The 26271-nt window shown below is 40.5% G+C and overlaps 1 protein-coding gene across 6 annotated transcripts in view; it reads right to left on the bottom strand.

The window, feature by feature from the left end:
• The window catches only part of AMPH (amphiphysin), a 122855-nt gene that overhangs the window by 54966 nt on the left and 41618 nt on the right, over nucleotides 1-26271 (bottom strand). For all 6 annotated transcript variants that reach the window (XM_074843550.1, XM_074843559.1, XM_074843569.1 and 3 more), the window contains exon 2: nucleotides 11121-11201. In XM_074843550.1, coding sequence (XP_074699651.1) covers nucleotides 11121-11201 — 81 coding nt within the window. The remainder of the gene's footprint in view (nucleotides 1-11120; nucleotides 11202-26271) is intronic.

Below are 26271 nucleotides of genomic sequence, written 5' to 3'. Positions count from 1 at the left end.
CCGGATGAACCTCCCCCCAACTGCATGCACTGTAAGAAGACAGCAACTGGTTTAAGGTCCTGGAAACACTAAAGAATTTAGAAGGGAAAAATGCCCGAGTGGGCTTAGAAAGCAGACTGAATTCACTTTACGGATTCAGTGAACAGAAGGTTGCTTTTACACTAATTTGATCTGAAGCAAAACTCCTTTTTGAACCTAAATCCATTATCAACTAAATTCTGAGCACAGGAATAGACCCACCAGGGTGGTATCTGAGAAGCTGCTGAGTAACAGCAAGAGCGCAGGAACACCCAGTCCACCAATCTGTCTCTGGTTTGAGACCATATTCCATGCTCCAAGGAAAGGTAAACCCTTCCCTTGCTTTGGGATCAAAGCTGCATATCAAAGCAAGGGCCAGATAGGCACAGGCCAAGTAACCAGCGGAATAAACCTCAGGCTTAATTACTTACAACACAACAGAAAGTTCTGAAAGTAGTAGCAGCTTGATGTTGGGTCCCTTAAGAAAATATATACATGTACATCTTAATAGCACTTTAGTAAAAAGTACTACCCTAACGCATCATAACAACACATTTTATCATCCTACATAACACAGTAGCATCCTAACACACTTCAGAAGCTGACTTTTTTCTACTTCTTTCTGTGCTATAATGGGAAGCAGAGAGATGACAGAAGCTGTCTGCTTTCCACGGAGCAAGGCATTAAGTGAACAACACTGCCACAAAGGAAGGGAGATTGAACCCGGGAGCAGAATTTCTCGCTCTCAGATCTGATGAGGAGTATCTGTAAGCATGTGGCAGAAAGAGGAGGGAAGTTCCCTTTTTATGCAAGCCAGTCACCTCCTGGGAGGATCCCTCGTACTCAGAGAAGTCACATGAAGGTCTAGAAATTATCTTTCCAATTTATATCTTCTTTGACCTGAGTGCTTGGGGTGAAAATGAGAAGTATATAGAGCAACTTTATTCTTTATCATGGTCCACCTGGTGTCCATACAATACAGTTTTTAGTTATTAAAGAATTTCTGATGTTTTAGGAGGAGCAAACTGCAGCTGGAAGGCTCAGAACCCTGCTAGCTGTCCTCATGTTCAGTAAAAGGTCTATATTTACTCATACACGTGCCATTTTGTCACTAGGACTAACTAGCAGACCACAAATGTCACGTCACAGGCACACACACTGCTCCAACAGTATGTTTATAGCTGTACTGCTGTGTAGTTTTATGATTGGTACCCTAAACCACTCTGAGATCTACCGTGGTTGGTTAGCATTGTGCATCATCAGCAACCGCTGCCCAGGAAAACATATAAGAAAAAGTCAGAGCAGTAAAACATGAGCAAATATTTTGCCATATCTGCTGTTATGAATGCTGACAATTCATTCAAAAGAATAATTTTTACATGCATCTCCCTCAGTCTAGGTTATTAACAGGCCACACACCACTGAAATATTTAAGCAGCATAGAGCCATATGAGTTTTCCCTTATTAGCAAATGTTGGATGACACGTGACATTAAAGCATCCACGGGCAAGGGCCATCTCCCACTGAATGTGAGAGATAATCTCTCAGTTTCAATGCCAACAGAATTAGACCCTTCTATAAAATAGTAGAAATAAAAATTTCCATCAAAAGTTCTTAGCCCTATGAATTCTGCAAAACATGCCCCTGGTCTACATATTTTGTTATAGTAAACACAATTAGTGAAGACAGACTAATTAATATCCACAGGATGAAAATACTGCATTGCTGGCTCCACACAAGATGTGTCACAACTGTGACATAAAGGTTTTAAAAAGCACTGTTTTAAAGATTGCCACATATTTAATATTGCCCCTTCTCGATGTTTACTGATACACTCTCTCCTTTCTGGTCTATCAGATGAAAACATCTGGTGGCTCTGAAACCACTGCTCCAAGTATCTTCATTAAGGGCATCAATTTTGTTAATTGAGATGCAGCTTATTGAAGAAGAATGAAAAGTAGGTGTCATTTTGCAGATGTTGTGCTCCTCTGAAATATTTCCCAAGAGAGCGCTGATGCTTCCTTTAACATTTCATAATTTCTTTTATTTGTTCTACATGAGGCAGCAAAATGAGTCAGAGTTTCATAATATGCAGGAAAACTCCAGAGAGAAATCTCAATAGCATACTTAATAGCAAATTTCTCACAGTCAGGTTGTTTGATAACAGCAGGCATGTTCTCACCAGACATCAGTGCTCTTAGCTCACTTGGTCAAACATACAGATTACCAAAATTCTGTCAGGCAATCCTGTTAAACTGCACATAAGAGCAAAGGAGGCACGCTAACAACACAAACCAACATCCCTCATTAGGAAAATCGACACAGCTCTCCACAGTGATGTCCCAAACAACAACCTGTTGCTCTGAACACTGTAGCACGCGGTCAGCGTCACTGTCAGAACCCCTTTTCTACTCTCTGGCCTCATTACATGGTCAGTATTATGCAGCCTGTAAAGACACATGCACCCAGTGAGATAAGGAGGCTCAGTGTTTCAGGATCTTGTCATCTACAGCCACAGGTCTTACACACCTTTATGGCAGCATTAAGCCCTTTCAGTACTACTGATTCTTGTGTATGTTTAGTTTTGGTTTTCTTTTCAAATAATAGTATTTAAGCATATCTTAGCACTGGAATTAAGCCAAAGAGAGCCACAGCATTGTTGGCTGTAAGACTGACAAGATCTACAGCAAGTTAATGACTAAAACCATAAAAAACATGGTTTGTGTCTTACCAGCTTTTGCTTCCTGAGGCAATAGAAAAATCGTTGCTTCCACTCAGAAATTAAAGGCCACCTTGCCTCCACGAAAGCTGGAATTGGATGACCTATTTGCCAGGCATCATTTATTCACAGCTTTCCAGGCAGAACAGAAGAGTTTGCTTTTTCTATCATGTCACATACAGGATATAAACACAATACATCTTTACAGGAAAGGTCAGCACAGCATGTGCTTGATACCAAAAACAAATAAATCACTCCACTTCAGCGAGAGTCAAGAGCACTGTCAATGCTGAACCTGGAGCACAGGTTAATTAATAACCTGTCCATAGAAATGCAAACCAGATAATTATTAATGCAGCTCCAAGTCTAATACTGGAATTTTGTCATTCCATCACTAAGACAGCAGGGAAATAGCTCAAAAGAAAGCATTTTCTGTAACACCTGGAAGACATCCTTTATTGTAATGTGCAGTTATCAGCCACAATGTAAAGCAGCATTGTCTCTCTGTTCGTAAACACTTTAGGTAGTATTTACTAGTAAGTCTTTTAGGGAACTCAGAAGTATGAATACAAAGGACTATTGCATTAAGTGAAGATTAAAATAAGAGGCTATTAGGACAAATCCATAACTCAGTATGAAATATATCTGCATACCAGAGTACCCTATTTTACCATTTCTCAGTCTCCTTATAGTTCCTAGAACTGTCTCCCAAATTTTGGAATCTTTTTCTTAAAGAAATACATTTCTTCTTTACTCTTTCTACAAGCTGTAAGAGTCTTGGGATTTGAATTATGTGTCTAGTGCATCACTTGAAAATAGTTTGGTTTGAAACCTTCTCTGGAAACAGAGGGTTTTGACATCCCAGTACCTACCAGGACAGCACCAAATTTGTAGTCCAGCCACTAACAAGGCTCAAGAGCAAGATTTTCATCATTCTAGTTATTAAGCAATATGATGAGTTGAAGTAAACTACAGCAAATCAAACTGGCTCCTCAGACAACCTGGACTAATCCAAAACGTATGAGCTCTAAAGGGAAGGACCAGTGAGCTCTGTCCCGTATTAGCAGTGACTGCCAGTCACTGAGAAAGCTCTGTGCCTGGTGTGGTGCTTAACTAATTAACTCTTTTACTGAACCAAGGGTCTCTGCTTCACATGAGGACTGAATAGAAAATATGTGGCACCCTCCTTAAATGAAATGCCAACCCTCTCGCCTCACAACTATACCTCTTCCTCCTCAAGCTACTTTCATACTTATTACATCTTCCTACAAGCATACTCAAGTTCTCAAAGTAAGGCCCAGACTTACAGTTCTAATGAAAATTTGGGGTGTGCAAAGACAGCAAGTGCAGAGTCTACAAGTCTATGGCTATGGCTCTATACATACTAAATGTTGAGCTGGACTTTCTGAACACGTACTTGGCCTCTGTTTATGCCTATAGCTGCATATCCATAACTATTTTTTAAAATAACATATATAAGCTATGTATTAACAGGTCTGGTAGAAAACTGTCCAGAACTGTTTGTTGTGAACAGCATCACGTTCAATCCATGTGTTAAATCCCAAAGCTGGGCTACGTCACCTATCCCCAGAGTCAGTTATCCCAAAGGGCTCCAGAATAAACATATACCAGTCTGTTTGAAAAATAGGCAGAAATAACTCAATCATTCAACTGCACTGCCTGGGAGAAAACAATTAGCACAGTTACTAAAGCTGCACAGGCATAATAGTTTATATCCAAGAGGCAATCAAAACCAGCCCAGTGTGACAATGGTTTAGACTTTAGATATGGAGCAATCAATAGGCAGAATCAAAAAAGCAAAACATCGGATCAGCCGCTCTCTCCTTTGAACTGAGGAATTAGTTGGAATGGATCTGGGCTGTTCCTGCAGAGATGATTTTGTAGCATAAAAGAGGGCCTCACCTTCCAGGGTATCCTAACTGATTTAAAATAAATGAGGTTGAGATGAGATTTAATGGTACACTACACTTCTTATCTTGGGAAAAACGGCCCCTCAAACATAAGGAAATTGTTAAACGTTTCAGGATGTATTACCATTCAGGTAATCAGCAAAGAAGCCCCTCCCATAGCCTCCAAAATACTTTGCACGTTGTATTGCTTGTATTTGGCTTAGCGGTCATCCAGTATCCAAAGTATGTTTTGGCACTGCCCCTGAAAAGCTGCCTGTCAGATGCAGTCCCCCTGAAGGCAAACACTTCCTGGCTCACAAAATAAAGCTCCCTCCCACTAGTCTAGACCGTGTTTTCCTGTGTCTAGTTTACTTCGAAGTGTCTATCAAGGACACCATTTGGCATCACCTTTGTTTAGCAAAGGAGTCTTCTTATGGACAGAGCTGTACTGAACCAACAATATGTTGCACCTTAACAAGTATCAAGAATCTCCTGCAATTTAGAATGAGATTGTGCAGACAACCAAGGAAATCTGGGTATCAGCTAAGGAGAAATAGTGTCTCCCATTCAGAGTAATTTTAAAGCTCGCACTTTTTGTTTATTGCCTGGATTCTTGTCTCTATCTCAAGTCCATGCACGAGATCAGTAAAATGAGGGAGTCTAAGGGGAGGACATAAGGTAGGTTTAAAGATGGTCAAATAGATGTATGGGGTACGTAATAATTCCCAAAGAAGGTGTTGCAGAACACAGATTGAATTTCACATGATTATAATACATATTGGCACTCCCCCTCTTCATCATGTTCTTCGTTCAACTCCAGATTAAGACACCTATCACTGTCTACAGGAGTTGAGTGCCCCTTCTTGTCTTAGAGGCAATGCAGATCTCTTCAGTGCAACCTGTGGAGTCAGGAAGGCAGTTAAGAAAATCCTCCAGTCAAAACCATTCATGCAGCATAACTGTCTAGTGCCATGTGTGATACATCCACAAATGGCAAACACAACTGGTCCTAAGGCACCTGCCAGCTTTGCTGAACAGCATTTGGAAGCCAAGGAGGACACACTAGGGCCTCACAAGTGGAAAAAGGTGCAACGTTTAGACAACTGACTCACAATGCCCACAGCAGCTGCTCAACTCAGTTGGTGGGGCTGTGCCAGGAGCCACAAGTGACCCTAGCGCAGGCCATGCCCTCATTGACGGGTGCCATCCTGCAGGGTCTGGGCCAGAGGGGCAGAGCCAGGGGCTGGTAAGAGGCTTCACTGACACCCCCCTGACCTAGCAAGGGTTTGAATCAGGTCCAGGGTCTGTCTGGGAGATCCAGATGGGAGCAGCAGGAGATCCAGCTGAAGCACAGATCCCGTAGGCATGGGGACCAGCCTAAGACATGACTTAGGGAGGGACTGCGTGCCTAGGGCTTAGCTAAAATGGGACTCCTAGGCTTATGTGCAGGGTTAGGGGTCCCAGATGGGGCTGATCAGAGCCACTGAGGCCCACAGATGCCCCCAGAGAACTGACAGGTTTCTGTCTTGGCCCTCTGGACCACACTGCCCAGTTCAGCATAAGCATCTGGGAAGATCCAACTCAATCTGACACCCATGTTCAGGTGTCATAATCTGGAACTGGATCACTCGCCAGGGGCAAGGTTCAGCTTCCAAAACACACGTGGCTGTTGCTGCTGGAGATGCCACGGGATGCTTGAGAGGACCACAGAGCCAGCAGGTATGATACAGGGCTGTGGCCAAAGGCACATGCCTCTGTCTGGGGCAACAGCTGGGGGCCAGGCAGGACACCGTGAGGCACATCTGGTGCCTATGTGTAGGTGGTGAATCTCATCTTGAGTATCTTAACTCATGAATAAATGTTAAGAAATCATTGGCACGTTTGATGCAAAAAGAGCACTTCAATAAATGCTGTCTCACAGAACAACTTTAAGACAGTGTTGTGTCATAGCTGTAAGGCAGCTAAGCATGTTTGCATGAAATGAAGACCTGGCCAGGATAAACCCTTCCAGGACCCCTAACAATTACACCCAGGGAGCAGCTCTTACTGCGAGGCACACATTAAGTAAAACCAGTCCACAGAAGTAGTTTCTTCTTGCTCAACAACAGCAAAAAAAGGCTCTTCATTTTCACCTAATTCTATAAACTAGCAATAACAGCATTTGACACCTTCATGGGCAGCTGCTTTTGTAGTAGCAACTGCTATATCTCTGTGTGTATATATACAATACATAACATTAATGGTTTTAAACACTAAAATATATTGTAACTGTAGTCTGTAAAATAAAAGAATGCTCATAACTACATATGGAAAAATAATGAGAGGTAAATATGCACAGAAATGAAATAGAATATTGATCTCTTACAAAAATGAAGCAAGCACTGTGAGTCAGTAAAATATACTTGGGGATAAGGGAATTGCTACTTCCTGTCAAAAAAGAAAGTGTAAGATGCAGTTGCTTGAACAACAGAACAGAGATGAAATTTCAGGTAAATCCCTGATGGACTTGATATTTTCACAGTCGAGAGAAATATGCAGGAATTATCTTTTTTTCTTCCCCCCCCTCTGAACTTCAGGGTCGATTAAGAGGCTGAGCACATCCACAATTAGCTGTGCAGAGAGAAACGGTTAAGCTTCAAGAAATTTGTTGCAATACACTGAAAATCTGTGTTATACTGTGTCATATATGAGTTACATATGTTTTGTTTGTTCCACAATTTTTGATTTAGAGTGGCAATTTTCAGTTTTCAACTTAAGTGGAAGGGCAGAACTTTGTAGAGTAGGGCTGATGGTTGGAGTTGATGATCCCAAGGGTCTTTTCCAACCTCAATGATTCTGTGATTCTGTGAATATCAGCTGTATTCACTGTTAAAAATTAAAATGTTTTTACTGTTGGTTTCAGCTGCAGCAGTTTACTGCTTCTTATGGGAAAGTCCTGAGGCTCTGCAAAGCCACCATGCTCTGTTCTCTCCAGACTCAGTTTCTCCATGGTGATTCATCTGGGTAATTCAACTCTGGGTTGTCAGGCCCAGAAGGGGCTCTTATCCAGTGGTACTCTGAAAGAGATGGGAATGACCACTGGGGAGTCTAAATGAGCTTTTCCTACAGACAGATCTGCTGGACATACCCTTACACACATAGTCTTCTGCTGAGTTTCGTACATACTCACCATCCAATCTGCTATTAAGCAAGGAATAGCATGTTAAGATTTCAGTTTTTCAATTATCTGTTTCCTGGGTAATGAGCACTATGCACTTTCCTTTCCATGAGCTGAACTGGAAGTCTTCATTTATTATCTTTGGCAAGTATTAATAAAAAGATCATTCTATATTTAAGACTGGTTGACCTTCCAAGTGTTGCAGCCTCAATAAGGTAGGGAAACAAGAAAACCAGACCATTTTCACAGTTTTCAGCTTACCAAGATCCCTAGAGCCCACATGGCACCAGCTGCTACAAACAACTTACAAAGAGACACAGAACTAAAGTGGCAGTCTTCCTCAAAACCAAATGTAGGTAGGTGAGATGGCCGGGGAACAGCCAAATTACTGCTAAATGAGATTGCAAGAAACAAAGTAAAGGTTGGACCTTCTCTCAAACTGCCTCTGCCATAGAAAGGCCTTGTTAGGTCAGCAACAACCACAGAGACAATAATCCTGGAGGGAACTGCAAAAGAGAGGAGGGGCAGTTCTGCTTGCAAGCCACCTGAATGGCTCACATCAACAGTTTGGTGGACCTCAAGCACAAGGATCAATCGCCCATTCTGCCTTTTTATTCTTCAATATCTAGAATTTAATTTTTCTTTTTCGAAAGGCTCTAGAGTTGCAGAGATAACCTTGAAAGCAGCACTGAATGTAAACCAAGAAGAAATGGCAGCCTGAGTTCACAGAAAACTGCAGTTCTGCAAGGTATTAATCAGTAAGAGTAATAATTCAGGTGCACATTGTAATGCTTTGCATTGTTACAATGCTATTCATTTGTAGATCAAAGCATGGACAAAACTAAGAAAATTTAAGCAATTTCTATGCTTCTTATTGGTGAACATGGCAGAAACAGTGCTTTTGCAGCATTTTTTCCCCCAGTATTTAAAGAATTGAGCACAACAGAACTCTTTGAGGGCAAGCCCAGCAGAGCAGAGTAAGCACGTGTGATTAGTTTAATGTACAAACATTCTCACTCATTTGGTGTGCCAGTGGACCTAGCCTAATCTGCACGTGCCCCTCAAGAGAGCTGTAGTAGTTCCCTCTGCACTCCTCTGTACTCAATTCCTCCCCTGGCCCCGAGTCACATTTGCATCCGGATTTAGCATCATGCAGTTCCTGCAGAGTCCTTGACTATTTATTACTGTCTCTGTACATCAAAGGAGGAGGAAATAAACAGAAAGCAATGCTAAGATCCTCCTTAGCCCTTAGCAAGCCTTTCAGCTGATAATCACCATTACAGAAAATTCTTGGTAAAGGACAGAAAAAACAAACACTTGAGACATAATTTTGCTTAAAAAGAGTTTTTTCCCTCTTTCATCTCTTTTTTTAAAATTTTACTCAGAATTTTTAGCTAAAAAAATATCCCACAAAACTCTGTTGCTTCATGGGGATGCTCCAGCTGCTCCTTCTGCACCCAGTAAAAATCTTACAGATGCACCTTATTTCTAGTAACACAGTTACTAGCCACGCAAACAGCTGGGATATTGACAGAAAGGATAAGCAGCAACATAAGGACAATCAAGAAGAAAGAAATGCTCCATTGATATCCCAGCATACTTGGAAAAGAGGAAGGGGAAGAAAAGGGAAAATGTAACATCTCTGTAGGGTTTCAAAGCTTCTGAGTGCTTCTTCAGGCCTATTAAATCCCACCATCTTCCTGACCTCAAGAAATTTGAGGGAGGAACCACCCTCTTCGGAGAAACAGATTCTTTGACTTCCCATCTTTTTCACCTTTGGGGAAGAGTGAAGACCTATGCAACAGCCCAGTGGCTCCTGAAACCTCCCTCCATTCTACACTGAGAGAGGAAAATAAAGGCTAAGTGACCATAAGATGCAAAAGAGTTAATAAGCATCCCAGCAGTCAGGACGCAGGGTTTGTGTTTACATGGAAAGGACAGAAGTGCATGTGACAGATAGGACTGATTCAGGGCAGAAATTGCAAACACTGACATGAGCCAATTTTTACATCGTGTAAGATGTGTGGGAGTAGTTCTCTCACCCTCCAGTGCCTTTCTATATGAGCTCTACATGATAGCTCACAAAGACGACAGATACCTCAGTTCATACTTACATAACAAGACTATTTTCTCGGTGGTGGTAATGCAGCTCATGGTAGGCTTTAATGTGTACTACAAAGCTACTATTTAATTAATCGCAATTAATCACCTCAGAGCCAAAAAGTCTGTCCAACAAAGCAAGGAGTAATTGAGATTAGAATTTAGGATTGCACTGGGAGTAGATTATAAACTCTTTGGGGCACCTTCGTTTTCATATGTTGTGTTTACATTAAGAATAATTGAGCACTGCTCCCCAGTAGTGCTTCATCAGCACTGCCACCATAGCCCCCTGCACCCACAGGGAGCATAACAACACACTGCACTCTGAAACTATTCATCTATTCACAGAATCACAGAATCATCTAGGTTGGAAAGGACCTTGAAGATCATCTAGTCCAACCATTAACCCAGCACTGACAGATCCCAACTACACCATATCCCTAAGTGCTATGTCAACCAAACTCTTAAACACCTCCAGGGATGGGGACTCCACCACCTCCCTGGGCAGCCCATTCCAACGCCTAACGACCCCTTCTGTAAAGAAATACTTCCTAATATCTAGTCTAAACCTTCCCTGGCACAACTTGAGGCCATTACCTCTTGTCCTATCACTTATTACTTGGTTAAAGAGACTCATCCCCAGCTCTCTGCACCCTCCTTTCAGGTAGTTGTAGAGGGCGATGAGGTCTCCCCTCAGCCTCCTCTTCTCCAGACTAAACCCCCCCAGTTCCCTCAGCCACTCCTCGTACGACCTGTGCTCCAGACCCTTCTCCAGCTTCATTTGTTTATTCACTTTGTTTACAAGTGGTACTATTATATTATGTTACATTATATGAAAGCATTTCCACAAAATGAAACAAGGAAATATATCTCTTCTCTGAAAGAAGGCAACTACAAAGCTGCATGTAGTTGGGGTTGGGTTCTGTTCTCAATTACCCTGTTGAAAATGTGCTGTCACTCTGCTGATCCCAAGCAGTTCGAGCACGGTGGTGTTATACATGATCACAATATGTGCTTTTACTAGGAGCGCATTTCTTAGCCCTCTGCTTGCACAAATCCAACTCTTCTTTCTCTTTGAAAATAGCAGAACAAAATCTTATACCCCCACAAAAAAAATCTTACCTGTTGCCTTGCAACACCTTCTCCAAAATCAGCAAGTTCAGATACACTGCATTATTCTTAAGACACAATTAAAGGAACTGAAAAAGTAACTGACCTCTTGCCGTTTGAAATTTTGAACGTATTCTTCAAACTGCTCATCTTTTGTTTCATCTGCTTTTCCTAGTTTTTGAAGTACCTATATGGAAAAGAAAAAGGAATAATTTAATATTTCTGTCACAAAACAAAAATGCTGCTACTTTCAACACTTCTGTTCTTGTAGTTAGACTTAAATAGCATTTTATTTTTGGGGGTGTTGCATGCACTGCTGTTTCCAAAGTTCATATGGAAAACCATTTTTGTCAAAATAAAAAAGGATAAAAGCAGAAGGATCGTGTGTGTATGTGTGTGGAAATACATTTCAAAGTATGGAGTCCTCCGGGGTATGTGGTTTTTTTAATGAAGCAACTTTTTTTAGCAAAGAATCCCAGGGTTTCAAAGCGAGGAAGAATGAGAGAAATTTGCTGGAACCGCAAGTTGTCCTTTTCAAGGAAAGAAAAAAAAAAAATCAAATTTCATTAGGTTTTTCTTGTTTATGGCTCATTACATCAAACAGTATTAACATTGTCCTTATCTATATGATTTTCAACACAAAGTCATAGAGAATCAAGAACTGTAAGGCTTCATGAGAAATTGTTACAGCTGATGCTTATTTAAAACTTCTAGTGGTCTTCATATTTGCTCCCCTCATTAATTCAGAAGTGGATTGTCATCCTCTAGATAATAAACATACTGCAATATGTCAGCAGTAAGGGCTGTTCATGTGATAGCAATCTCAAAAGTAATTTGACACAACTACACTGTATACTGTACTTAACTACAATAAATGCATTCTATTATTAAATCCCAGCGCTACCCATTCATCTTAATATTGAAGACTTATATCTATCTGCAAATAGGCTTCACCCTTCTTGTCAAGCAACCCCTGAATCTTTATAGAGTACTTGTATGCAGAATGAACCATCTCACATAGTGATGTTGATTGCTCTCCCATGACAAATTGACCAAACTTTCCATTTTCACAGGAAAAAACAAAAACAAACTAATGAAAAAAACCCAACCAAATAGAAAAGTAGTAATACTAATAATGATACTATGAATAAATATATGAACATCACCACCTGTTCTTCTCAAAACAAAGACTCTATAGCTCCAGTCCTGCCATATTCTGTCTCTGACCACCTGTCTCTCCTAACCCCAGCCTCTAGACCCACACCATGAAACCAGGCTGCACAAAGGAATGGTGAGCATTGCCACAGTGGCAACTGGGGGTCAAGATGATCATGAAGGTGATGCGATGCTACCTGTGGACCTGGCATGTAGAACTTCAAGGAAATTTTGATGTATTTACAGCAGAAAGACAGAAAGAATGACATCAGAGGAAAACATGAAGACCAGTCTTTTGCTGCCTATAGCTATGCTTTAGCTTTTAATTTCCCCTGCTCATCTGGGCATTTTGGGTTGCTTTTGAGCCTGCTGACTAGTCCCAAAGACCTCATGCACTCTTATCACCAACCTCTTCATAAAATATTAAAATGTATTGCAGATGGTTTTACAGAGGAATCATTTAATTTAACATTTCGAATCATCACAGGCCTTCACATTGCTCCTTGTCACCAATAAGCCAAACAGGCTGCCCCCAACTGTGGCTCAACTTTGATCCACACCAGGTGGCTCTCTGAAAATCCGACATTTTGTTTTCAAAGAGGTGGCTGCCACGTAAGCCTCCCAACCTCAGCAATACATTCAAATCATGTTCACAGGAACAAGCAGCAGGCATGTTAATTGTAGTTTGAGTGATTCGTAACATAGGTAACAAACCACGGCAAGAAAGGTTGTCATGATAAACTCTTTTCTCTTTCCCAAAATACCAACAGCACACATCCACACCTCGTGTGCTCAGACCCAATAGCGCAAGGCTCATAAGGGAACAACCTACCTCTCACAGCACCTACATCTTATGTGGGTTTTTTTTTATCTTATCTCCAACTTTCAATTTCTCTACAGGTATTTATCTAAACTGAGACTAAGATGCAGTGTTAGAACTTGGCCTCTGCAAATACCAACCCTAATCTTAATCCAGGATTATGTTAAATAACCATTAATAACATAGCTTCCCCATTTTCCTAATCCTAACCCAAATCAGAACTACAGATATGTCACATGGTTGGAACTAGAAGGTCCAAGCCAGAGGCTTGGCGTCAGCTAAAGACATCTGCTCTCATGGAAGTCCCGGAGCCTATGCCGTACACACAGATAACTGGGGTTCACTCACTCTTTCCCTAAATGCAATCCTAATCCTATCCCCACAATTCTATATAGAGACAGAGGAGCAGGCGGGGGCTAGAATAAACTATTCCTCACAGGTCCCTTTAGATCCCATCCATATAGCCCCATGGACCCCTGAACATCCTCAGCCTTTTACAACCAACCCAATTGTAACCACAATTTAACTGCAGGTAAACAGGTAGGTGACCAGAATGAAGGTAAGGCTACCTTTCAGCATTTATTTGTGCACTCCTGTCTCAAAGTGGAAGTCTCTTGTCAACAGAAATCTTGTAGTTTATTTTTGCTCAGTTTGATCACCACCTATAGAGAGTCTTTGGAGTAGGGTTAAGGCCAGATGCAGGCTTATCTACACCTACACACAGGTTCCTCCAACTCCTCCTGTGGACAGGCTGAAATAAATTACAGACACATTGTTCATCTTGTTATATAGAGCACCTGGATCAAGATTAGAGTCAGGGTCTGGTTTAGGGCTAGGATTATGAAAAGGCAAGTAGACAGCCCACTAGCATTAGGCTTAGATATTGGTCAAGAGAAAACAGAGTTAAAACATCCAGGTTACTGGAAAGTATCTGATGGCCCTTAAAGGTAAAATGAAGGCTGTGCTCAGGAGCAGCAAGTACCTAACCTCCCCCTTAAGCCTCAGTTCAACCACCCTTCTAGATAAGGATTAGATTTAGTAATAGGAATAGCTCAGTTTATATGCCCCTGGGGACAGGAGAAGAGTAGATGGACAGTGTTTTACAAAAGCCTTGGAGTGCTCTACAAGGTGCCAAAGAAAGTAGTTCTGGGTGGATAAATGGCTAACATTTTATCTTAGGTCCATGTGGTAGGTAACATATTGTGGATTTGGATTCAGGCACTAGAAAAAGAAACAGCAGAGGAACCAAAGCCGTTGCTGAATATTCAGTGGCCTGTAGGGCTCGAATGAAGCCTGGACTCGGAGAAGGCAGGTGGCTAGCTTTTTTTCTTTATTTTTTAATTAGTATGCCCATACAGAGAAATAATGTTTGGGGTTAGGGTTAAGAACCTCTATCAATGTGTATGAATAGCCTGTACCATTTCAAATAAAATAATTTTAAAATATTAAAGAAACAGACATGAACTAAATCTCACTGTTCTACAGTCAAGTATTCTGTGGTCTTCTGAAGACTATAAAATAGCTGGTGAAGATGATCACCCTATCAAAAAAAAAGAAATAGGTAAAAAGCTATCCCATTTCATATAATTAGACTGAATCGGCTACCAGCAAGTTTTCTCTTAAAATGCCATTAAAAGACCAAAAAAGAGGGAGAGAGACAGACAGAGACAGAATTTGAAACAGCTGCTTTAGTTTTTTCTTAATTTAACTGTGGTCTCCAGACATGATATTGTACAATTTGCTTAATGCACTGAATTACCTTAATGCTCTAAAATGAATATTGGTGTTGACCCAGCATGTCGCTAAGAATATATAAACTAAATAATTAAGTCAAATCAGCATTGATAATGAAGTAAAAGCTACATTTGAACTGATGGTAAACTTAGATGCTGCCGAGTGAATATGTGTAGAGAGGAATTTTCTGGCAATGTGGTACTGAGATAAATAAATGAGATTCTACACAAATACATAAAATGTGAGTAAGGACATTAAGCATGTACGATATCATTCATAAACAGCATCAACAGTACACGTCTAGATACAAAATACAAGAATATTTCCATTTGGCTATGCTGTATCTTCAGTAAACCTTTTGGAAAACGCAAGACTAAACAGTTCCCCTTCAGTCTGCTAAGTGCTTTCATTTACCAAGTAATATATTTCAGTTCTATGAGGATCTGAAGTGTTAGTAAGAAAAGTCAGTACTTTGCTGATCTTGAATTAAAATGGTCAATATTATGACTGTGATGTGAATGTTCTTAAGTGTCTGCAAAGTGCCAAAGAAAGGAAACTAATATATTAGAAAAAATTACAGATGAGCTTCAGTAAGCTTGATTATACCGAAAACTCTTGTCTTGTGGCGAGGACGACAGTGTTACTATAGTTGCTGAGAGTACCACTCTGACAGGCCTACCCATCCTCCCCTAAAAAAGTTTCTGAGAAGATGGCAATTCAAGGAAAGGAAAAAAAAAAAAAGGAAAAAAGAAATTAATTCTCTGATGTAAACTGTGGCCACTCAGGAGCTGCCTCAAGAGCAGCTCAGGTCCCTGCACAGCAGCAGCAGCAGGGAGGATAGGAATTGACTGTAACCTCATCAGACATCCCAACATGCATCATCCCCAGTCACGCATCAGTATTCTTAAAGAGCAACCAACATGTTCAAAACCATTCAGGGCAGGAAGATGCAACTGCTCAGACAGGACTACCCAGGACAAGAATTTATCAGAAATTCCCAGGACTGTTAAAACACTGAAAAAGCAAAACTAACTTGCCATAAGTAGCATTATTTAAGGATATAACAGAATAACCCCAGTATGAAGAGCAAGACAAACACTTGTGAGAGTCCAAAATGGTCATGGACTCACTGCTCAAAATCTTTTGAGAATAGTGAAGCGCTCCAGATCTCAACAGATGCAAACTCATGCATCTACAATACTGTTCCACAACACTTTTTTTCTAATACCATACGCTTCTACAACCCGTAAAAGAAATACTAGGGCTGCATGACTAACATTTGCAGCTTTCCAAAGGAGTTTCAAGATGGTACTTCTGAGCAGAAATTGGTTAAAATGAAAGGAGACCATTCAGGAGAAATCATTTTAGAGTCACCTATGTGCAAAACTTCATAGGGATTTCAGCAAATGCTCCCAAAACTGAAAGAAGTATTTGGTCAACATAAAATAGAAGCTTTGAAAGAAGCTTATGATGCCCGACAAGAATGCTTACCCAAGGTGAGAAAAAAAAAAAAAAGGGATAAGTTTGAAGAAAACTTACCCAACTACAAAATAGTATACAACAACTCATATGGCAAACATATAAAATGACCCCAAGCTTAGCACAGCCTGACAGTAATTCTAGATGTACAAACAACTCCACCCCACCAACCATCTCCCCCACAAAAAAACCCACACAGGCACCTTCAAGTTTAAAAAGACAAAACTTTTCATGTGATGGGATGCTATACAAAGCATCCAACACCACAAAACCATAAAAAAAGTGTCAAATTAGACAAGTTAAGCATGATCCATGATATCCAGCTGGTATTTGAGAAGTGTAGGAAAAAAGTTTAAGAAACCCCGTTTGTTCCAGAAATAAAAGCTAGCTTGGAAGACAACACATCAAAATATGAAGCCTGGAACAGAACTAATTCCAAAATGCATCTACTGACTCTCACTTAAGCGTGAGAGCAGGGTGCTAAACACAAGAAATAGAACAAATACTCAAGACTCACTGAAGCCACATGAGCTTCCCACCTCCTCACTGTTAGCATGTGGGTAGCTGAAGCGAAACCAGAGGGAGAATCATTACAAGGATGCTACTTGGTTGTTCCCCTGCAAAGAGGGGCAGGAAGAGACAGTGAATTGGATTACAGATACCTAAGTATAAAGCCTATGGAATTACATGTTTAGTCCAACTAATGAAAAGTCTCTTCTCCAAAGAGGTGACATTCATCTCTAACTACTCAAGATCTACTTGGGTGGCATTTAAAAACAAAACAAAAAACTTTTTTTACTATGATGTTGAACTCTACAGTCTTATCCTGCTTCCATTTCACTCCAGTATTGAAATCTCAAAATATGGTCAGAAAGAGAAGACGGGTGGAGAGGTATTTTTCAATATTATTACATGGCAGGATTAAAATATGCACAATGTATTTCATAAAAATTAGATGCAATTCCCTAATTAGAAAAATAATAAATAAAAGATTCTTTAAAAACGTGCTAATTTTTCTCTAGCGCTGTCCTTTGTTTTCTGAGGGATTTTTTTTGAGCAGAATTATAATTGCATATAAACAACAGGCATTTTAAAAATATAAAGTCCAAGAACTTTTTGGCATTGTTTTAATTTCTGCAAAAATTAATTTACATAGAATATGACCTAAAGTCTCGAGGTATGTGTGCAAAGCAACTGCTTTTATCATAGGTGGGGAAAATGAGTCATGGAGTAAACAAGGTGGGTTTTGTTTGGAGCTTCTTGGGGTCGGAGTTTCTCCAAGAATTTCCATTTGAGGGTGCTGGAGTAAGTTTCTGACTAAACAGAGGAAAAGATGAACATTCTTTGGCTTTCATGCTGGTAAGTTAGATAGCTGAGCACTTTAGGGAGAAAAAACCCAGTATTTAACATTTCCTTTTTAGGGTGAAAGCTTTGGCTTTCCAAACAAGCTCAGTTTTTTTGCCTAGCCAGAAATCATACTGTATTTAACATTATTAGGGTTTTGTAAAGTAAGTAGATCAGCAACCAGAACATACCCAATAAGTATAAATTACTGTTTTATCACAGAGTTAAGATACACATCTGAAACAGCACAGTATATTGGTCAGCTTCAATTCTGCTATGAGTACTTGGATCCCAACATAGCTCCAATGCAACAGGCACTTCTTTTTTTCCAAGAGGTTGACTGAATTTCATACTTTCCACGCTATACAGCCATACACTTTCCAAGAACTCAGGCTTGCCTTTGTACTGCTGCTGCTATTCCACCATTGCGTTCCTGCAGAAACAACAGCTGACAGTGACAAATGTTTGCCCAAGCCTCTGTTCTCACTAATACCTGCTGGAGGGCTGTGAAAAAAAAATCCCTTTGTCATTGACAGACTCTCAAAAGCCTGAAAACCTGTTTAAAACAGAACACTGAGCATTTTACTAAGAGGGTTATATAAAATGCAGAAAGACACTACAATGAAACTCTTCACTGATAAGCAATTGCTTCGTGTGGTGCTGGTTTGTATCAGAACCACTCCAGGAGTCCTGAGGACTGCAGCTGGCCACCAGGCAGACACGAGACCTGAGTCAAGAAGGGTGATGCTCTGGCCTGTTTCTGAAGCTTCAAAAAGATCCACTGGTGTGTAAAACACAGAGATGATAATTTAAGAAAACACGCTTTAAATCATTAAGGAGCAATGACCCTCCAACTCAAACCACTTTAAAAGAATTACTGTGGAGATGGCAAATGAATTTACAAGAGCTCAATCAGACACGGAAGCAGAAGGCTTGCAAGAAACACCTATGCTCTCACTCTCCTCTGGTCACTCTCTCTTCTTCCTCATCTTCAGCAGAATTTGCAGTCCACATTGTTTCCATTACTGATCTTAAGAAATGACTAAACCTAGCTCAGGTTTCCAGATCAACAGTAGGTGATCTGTAGTTACCACTCCTGTCTTCTGTGCACACTTGCACTATTAATGATACATAGAACAACTGATCCTTCAACAAATTACAGCCAATCTTCACTCTCACATAATGTGTCTTATATCTCTGTTACTGTACTGGCATTTGCTCCTCAGCCTCCCAGTTTGGTCTTCCCTTACACCTGGCTCAATCATCCTCATATGCCCACCATTTACAGTTGAATTTCATTGCTGAAGTTTGACAGAGTGGATCATGTACTAGAAGAAAGGCCATCACGTAAACTTCAATTTGGGAATGTACCATTTAGTAAAGGACTGCAACTCCACAATCACTATTTTAATATATGACAGAGGCAATTTCTGCTGTACGGGGTCACAAAGCAAAAGAGAAGCCATATCCTGAACTGCTTTAATGCATGAAATACGGCCCAAGCAATGGAAAAGGGCTGCTGCTAGGTACCAGGAACTCTCTGTTATGGAACAGCATAAAAACAACTGTACAGGTCAGACTAATTGCCCCTATAATATACCAACCTCTCTCCACCCCACCCCCAAAAAAAAAGATGCCTAGGGAAGATACATGACAAGTGTGCAGTGACACTCCTCCAGAACCCTCTTCCAACCCTTAAAAAACTGCATTTCAACAGATTCCCAACATGGTCTCCACATTTTATAGCCCTGATGGATTCTTCTTACTGATGGTTTGTCCTGCTGCTTTGTGAAGCTCTGATAAGGTATTTACTGTTTCAAGAAGCATGAATGTTCACTTTTCTCATGGCTGCTTTTCTTTTGTTAATTTTTTGTCAGCTTTTGCTTGCTGGTGCTTTGAATACTGTAAAATACCATGATGCATGGGAACAGTTTGCTAACAAATGAGAATAGTACTGAATAATATCCAGACAAGCATAATACATTATGAGAAGGTATGTTCTCTTAATCAAAATTGAAAGAGGGAAACGTGGTCTTTCTACACAGTCTAAATGACAAATGGGAACACCATGCTATGAGAGATGATTATAATAACCTTTCTGCAAATTACAGAATCTAATTGTACACCATTGCCCAGATAATTTAAAAATGCTCTAGAGAGATCCACAATATAAACAAGATTACAATTCCTCTCAGAATGAAGCCACAGACTTCTACGTTGTCTACCATAGTCCTTGGTCATTTGGTTAAAACCAGAAAGCTTTATGCAGAGCACTGACTTGCACATTGCAGTGCACCACAACACATAGACCATTACTCACCCTTTTCTTTGCAACATCCAGAAAATTTGGTCTACTGGAAGTAGGTACCCTTGCAAAATTTAAGACAATAGTAGGTGGCTATCGTTCTGTGTGTGATCCTAAGGGATCCAGCAGTAAAACCTAGCTGAGCAGTAGGAATTGAAGGAGACTGAAGGATGAGCTTTGAAGTTCGCAAGGCCTCATATTGCTGGTGAGAAGGGAAGGGATAGTACCAGCTATGACAACGTACTGCTAGGGACTTCTCCAGCTTGTCTCTTACAACTTTCACAGGGTTTAATGCTATGGGGCTCTCCCACACGGTAAGGTGGCTCATCAGACACTCTCTGCAAGTATTCTGAAAGGTGCTTATCCCCAGTAGATGGTGAAAGCCTAGCACAGCTTCAGAGAACTGCCATGTACTTCAAAAAATAAACAAGCTGTAGACCAGTTTTCCACCATCAGCTCTATATGACTAGCCTGTATAACAGAGGATAGCATCCAGGTAGAGATACTGAAATGGTGCACGGCAGGTGATTTTCATGGGATGTAGCTTAAAGAGGAAAAAGAAAAAAAAAAATTGAAAGAAACAAGAAACAACATAAGACTAAGATGTAGAGAGAAAGAGTGAGAAATCAAAGAAAGAATTAAGAGGGAGGAAAACCATTATGAGAGAATAGAGATCAAGCTAAAAGCAAAGAATCAACTTTGAGAAACTGTGGGTTTGAGTCATTTGCCTTCCCGTAGGCATCTCAGATGGCACAGGATGTTTCAAACATCTCCGTGCAGGTGGCAAACATGACACAGGACCTATGGAAGTGTCTTCTGGAATAGCAGCTTGAGCCTAGGCAGAATACAACTTAAGCAGCCTATGTGTGGGCAGCTGAATTGAGCTATTAATATCACAGCAACATCTACAATCCTCAAGCTTTTGAGTATTCTTTTTCCTCAAAAAATCTTTTAAAGCAATAATAGTTCATTCTTTGATGACTTTACCATTAGAGAAACAAGGTACAGGAAAGGCAAGTAACTACTACATCAAGGTCAGAGAAATTAATCACAAGCAGGGTACCAAATCTGATTATTCTAGACCAGCATCCTAACCTCTGGGCTACCCTCCTGTGAAAAGGAGTTTCATAATGCAGAAATCTGTGTTCAGATTATCTGCACTAGAGCTATACAGAAGAGGAAGAGTGAACAAAAAGGCATCTTAAAGAACTAGAAAGACAATCTGTTTGCCCTTCTCTGGCTATTGTTGCTCTCACACTTTTTGAAAAGATTGATCACTTATTTTGGTTGAACAAGAGCTAAATTTAACTGCCTGCACAATTAGCAATAATATCCTGGGCTGAATTTCTGTGTCCTTTACTGTATCCCAAATAAATCAAAGCGATACTCTGCTGAATTAATAAAAAATCCAGTCAGTCGCTGTTGTTTCTGCCTATACTTACTCACCTAGCTGAAAAAGACCTGGATAGCTTTGTAGTAGTGACCAGAGTGTCTCAGCCTTGTAGAAACTAGCTGTGCATCCAGGCTCACTTACACTCATTACTTTATATTTTTACAAGCTCCTCCACTTTCCTACTCCCCTTTGGTTTGTCCTCTATACTTAGTGTTGAGCAGACACCTTCCCTAATGCTGCTCCCTCCAAAAAATAACAACAATGGAAGAAATATGTTATTTACTGCCCTGACAACATTTCACTCTGTTCGTGTGGCAGCTTCATTTACCCAATCTTCAATTTGCTTTCTGCCCTATTTGGGCTGCAAGCTTTTCAAAGCAAGAGACTAGTCCCTTCCTTTACCCTTTTACAGCACCGAAGACAAGGGGACCATCATTTTGATTTGTTTGAAGAGCCTACCAAAAAGCCATGATTAATAATTTCTTTTCTGATGTTTACATTCACCTGGTGACCAGCTAGTTCTTTTGCTGTCTATTTACTTGATACTCCTAGTCCTTACGAACCAGGAAAAAAAAAAAAGACTAAAGCAGCCACTTGAAAAACTTTTTTCACCATATTTTCAAAGTATAGAAAATAGCATAGAATTAAATGTAAAAAAAAAATGGCACTGACAAAACTTTATTTATTCACATTAGATTTGGATAATTATAGAAAATAAAATGGAGTAGATTGCCTATATAGAACTTTTTAAAAATTAACTTCTGAGATCTTGTCAATAGGACATTAAAATCAACTACAAAGACATTTAGCACAAAAATCTTTTAAGCTGGAAGCAGCCACAATGCAATAAACAATTCTGTCTCCTGCACAGAAGGGCCACTAAAGCTCATCCTTGAACAAGGAGCCTAATACAATTTATCCTACCAAAGTCCTCAGCAGTGATACCTGACATGTAATCTGTTATCTCTAAATTAATCAAGTTTTTCCTGGACCAAGAGGAAAGATATCAAATATAAAATTGTAATTTATCTGTGGGTAACATAGTTTTGCTTTCTTAATTTAACATTTAAATTATACCCAGAAAAAAGACATCTTTGTCCTTTACAGACTGTCCCTTTGAAATTATCACAGCAAGTATGTGATGTTCTTCCTGTCTGCTGGGAGTCAAATAGAAAATAATCAAGCAAAAAGCTTTTCAGTCACAAGGCCAAAATTAAGATCACATTCAATATAACAGACCTTGCATTTAAAAGTGCACATACATTCTCCCACTGTCTAGTTCCACAGGATATATATAGCAGACTCTTGTTTACTTTATTTAGCTCTGATGATATGCTTTCAGTGGATCAAAGAACTTCAGGAAACCAGGCTTTCACTTTAAGTAGTGAGGCATTTCAGGCTATTTCCCCCTATATTCCCATTGCAGTAGCTGATTTTCTCAATTCCGAGATCCAGTGACAATATTTCGTATCGGTCTTCATTAAAATCAGACTGAATCAATTTATAATAAAATAAATGGATTTTGGCACTAAGTAGATAAAGAGTGTTAGTGGTAAAATATAATGTCTCCTCGGGAGAATGATATGAAGTTGGTAAATCTCATCTGATAGCACTATAGGTATCTCTAGGTTACACCTCATTGCAAAAGGCAGACAAAAAATAATTTATAAATGAAAGTAATTTCTTCAACGTGGAGGAAGAACCACAGAATCACAGGATCATCTAGGTTGGAAAGGACCTTGAAGATCATCTAGTCCAACTGTTAACCCAGCACTGACAGTTCCCAACTACACCATATCCCTAAGTGCTATGTCGACCCGACTCTTAAACCCCTCCAGGGATGGGGACTCCACCACCTCCCTGGGCAGCCCATTCCAACGCCTAACAACCCCTTCTGGAAAGAAATTCTTCCTAATATCTAGTCTAAACCTTCCCTGACGCAACTTGAGGCCATTACCTCTTGTCCTGGCGCTGGTTCCTTGGCTCAAGAGACTCATCCCCCCTCTCTGCACCCTCCTTTCAGGGAGTTGTAGAGGGCGATGAGGTCTCCCCTCAGCCTCCTCTTCTCCAGACTAAAAAATCTGATTTAAAAGAGATATTTTGATTTGACAGAATACATTTTTCTAATGGTTGCCTGTGAGATTATAATCCCCATCCTTAGACCCAACATTACAATTACATCAGGAACTGTGCAGAGATGATGACAAACAGAGACAAGAGTTCAGCCATTCCTGACATGGGTAATTAACAGAGCTCACACATTTCTCATTGCACAGCCTCAAAGAGTTAACAGGTGAATTTTCTTTCCTTCGACTGCACCATCTACAAGACAGGCTACTAGTGTTTTTGTGTTTGATCAGTTTGGCTTCTAAATTAATCCATATGCTCAAAGTAGCAATACAGATGCCTAATCTGGACTGCCTCCTCCAGTCTGAGCTGTGACATTTCCAGATACTCTTCTCGTGAAGGGTATTGGCTGAGGCTAGAAAATGACGCCCACATTTGGTCCAGCAGGCACGGAGGTGCAGATGCTGCCCACCCTGAGGCTCCTTCACGTCCAGCGAGGACAGGATTTCTCTCTGCAGACTCAGGGCAGCCTTCATTACAAGGCTGATACAGTGGAGCCCTGGGGAAACAAAACCAAAAGTTTCCAGTGTGGTTTGATGGCTTGCCAACAGAATATTTCACCACCTGTTAAGACAGTCTCATGTCAAACCACACACAGCAACGCAGAACATGAAGATAACTTCATCTAGTACTTTGCAAAACATTTTCCAGATTGATGTTAATCTGTGGAGGAATTTACTGTTTCTTCATAGATCATGAATATATTGCACACTAAATATCAGTGATGTGCCTGACATGGCAACACTTGCTGATGAGGTACTCTTCACCTTTGGGATGCTCCAGACCTCCCTTCTCTCTCCTAATCCAGAGGAAGACAGTGACACTGATATAACGCTTCCAGGTGAATTCACTCCTCTCTAGATGGAATGATAAATAAGTTTGTTTCAAAAAATTGAGGAAATTATCTCCCAACAGTGTGAAAAATTAGATAGAACATATACACTTGGTTCAACTAATTTAACAACTTGGGAAATCTTTGAAGCCACCCAGGTCTGTCTGTCTTTTTTAAAAATATCTTTGTCAGAAATTTACTGATCCACAGGAGATTTATTTCAGACTTAATGGAAGAATCTGTGAAGACATAATCTCGTAACAACTATAATTTCCCCAAGACCAGCTCTATAAAGGAATAATTAAACCAGCATATGGCTAGCATTACGTGCTAGTCAGGTATTTCTGAAGAAAGTTCCCAGTTTTCCTTCTCATTGCTTTTTAGAATTATTCAGCATTTTTGCACTACTGAAGGTCAAACAGTACCTCACAACATGAAAGTATTCTAAAGCCGCTCAGCTAACATAGTATATTTCTACTTTTCTCATTAATTGCTGCTAAGGGTAAGTTTGCCTGTTCTCAGGAGTTACGTGCATCGTTTCTTCACGCTCACGCCAAGTCATAGCCTTTTAGTTACTGAAAAGGAAAAAAAGCTCTGAACGGAAGGTAAGTTCAGCAAGGACTACCAGCAGTGGTGGTATCAGTGCTCCAGCTCTGACACCTAGACTCTGCATGAGACACTGGAGGTAAATATGGCTTCATCTTCTCCCATGGGGCTTGGGGATGAGACTCCAGAATTTGCCCTCAGAGCTGCTGAACGTGGAAGCAGATGTGGTGTTGCTCAGGACAGCAGCATGCAGAGCACAGGTAGGGCCTGCTTTCCAGGGAAGTCTTGTCTTTGCTGAGCAAACAGCAGTCCTGTTGTACTCAATGTGCTTCTGCAAAACCAACACATTTAAGAGCTCTCTGACGGTCACAGTTTCCAGGCAAAAAGGTGTCCAGAAAAGGAGCCTATCTGCTGATGCTGAAAAAGAAATGGCATGCAAGTGCAGCTCTACTGTAAGAGAAGCCATGGTCTTCTGGGGTTACTGCTCATCTGGAGTCACGTTCTGATGCCTTTTAATGGTGCTTAGTCAGACAAACGCCAAGTCAGAGGAGTGTATCACAGTGAGAGCAAGATTAACAAGGGGAAAGAATTCAGGATCTGGACAAAGGACATTTTCAATACAGAGAGGGGGTTAAGACAGGTAAGAAAAAAATATCAGAAACTGTGTCAGGAAATTTAGAAAATAGTACTTCCAGAATTGAGACAAAATAAAGTAACAGTGGGATGCTGTAGCCATATAACTTGCTAGTGTAGTCACCAAGGCATGCTGGAGAAACAGCAGCAGCAAAGAGATGGTGGAGTAACCTTCATCAGCAAGTCCTGCGCTGTGAGGCCTCAAACTCTTCAGAAGCAAATGGTCTGCACTGAGGCTGAAGCCATGCTTTAGCGAACAGCTCAGCAGAAATCTCTGTCATTGCATGTAAAATGGAATGACCTTCTTCCACAGGAAATGGGCACAGGCTAGCTACTACGGAAAATCACCGGGAATATGGTACATAGCTGAATTCAGCTGGAGGGAAGAGGCCGCTAATAGTCTTTCACACCTTAAGTGTCATGGAACAGCACAGGACAGTGGCAAACAACTCTAGTCTTTCTTTTGAAGATCAGCTGTGCCGGTGTCCTGCGTCCAGTGGCAGATGGAAAAAATGATCGCCATTCTCCTTAAAATATTTTTTAAAAATTTTTATTTATTTAATGAATTGGAAGACTGTTATCATTCCTGCTTTCAGTCTAGTCTTTTCTACATTGAGCAAATGCCATGACTTCAACCTTCCCTTGCGATCAAGTTTTCTAATATTTGACTATTCTCTTGGTTCTTCTCTAGACTCTCTCCAGCTTGGAAGTAACTTTCTTCTCTAGTAATAATACGTCTAAATTAGAGTTTCCTTAATTACTCCAGGTCCTTGAATTCCCTTTGATCTTCCCATCTTTTCAGCGGCTTTGAAAATCACTCATATGTAGGAAAACAATTAGAAAAACACTTGATGTATTTCAAAATCAGTGGTAGAAACAAACGTGTTAA

The sequence above is a fragment of the Strix aluco genome, chromosome 1, assembly GCF_031877795.1.
Source record: "Strix aluco isolate bStrAlu1 chromosome 1, bStrAlu1.hap1, whole genome shotgun sequence".
Classification (NCBI taxonomy): Eukaryota; Metazoa; Chordata; class Aves; order Strigiformes; family Strigidae; genus Strix; species Strix aluco.
This window is presented reverse-complemented; position numbering and strand designations above follow the sequence as displayed.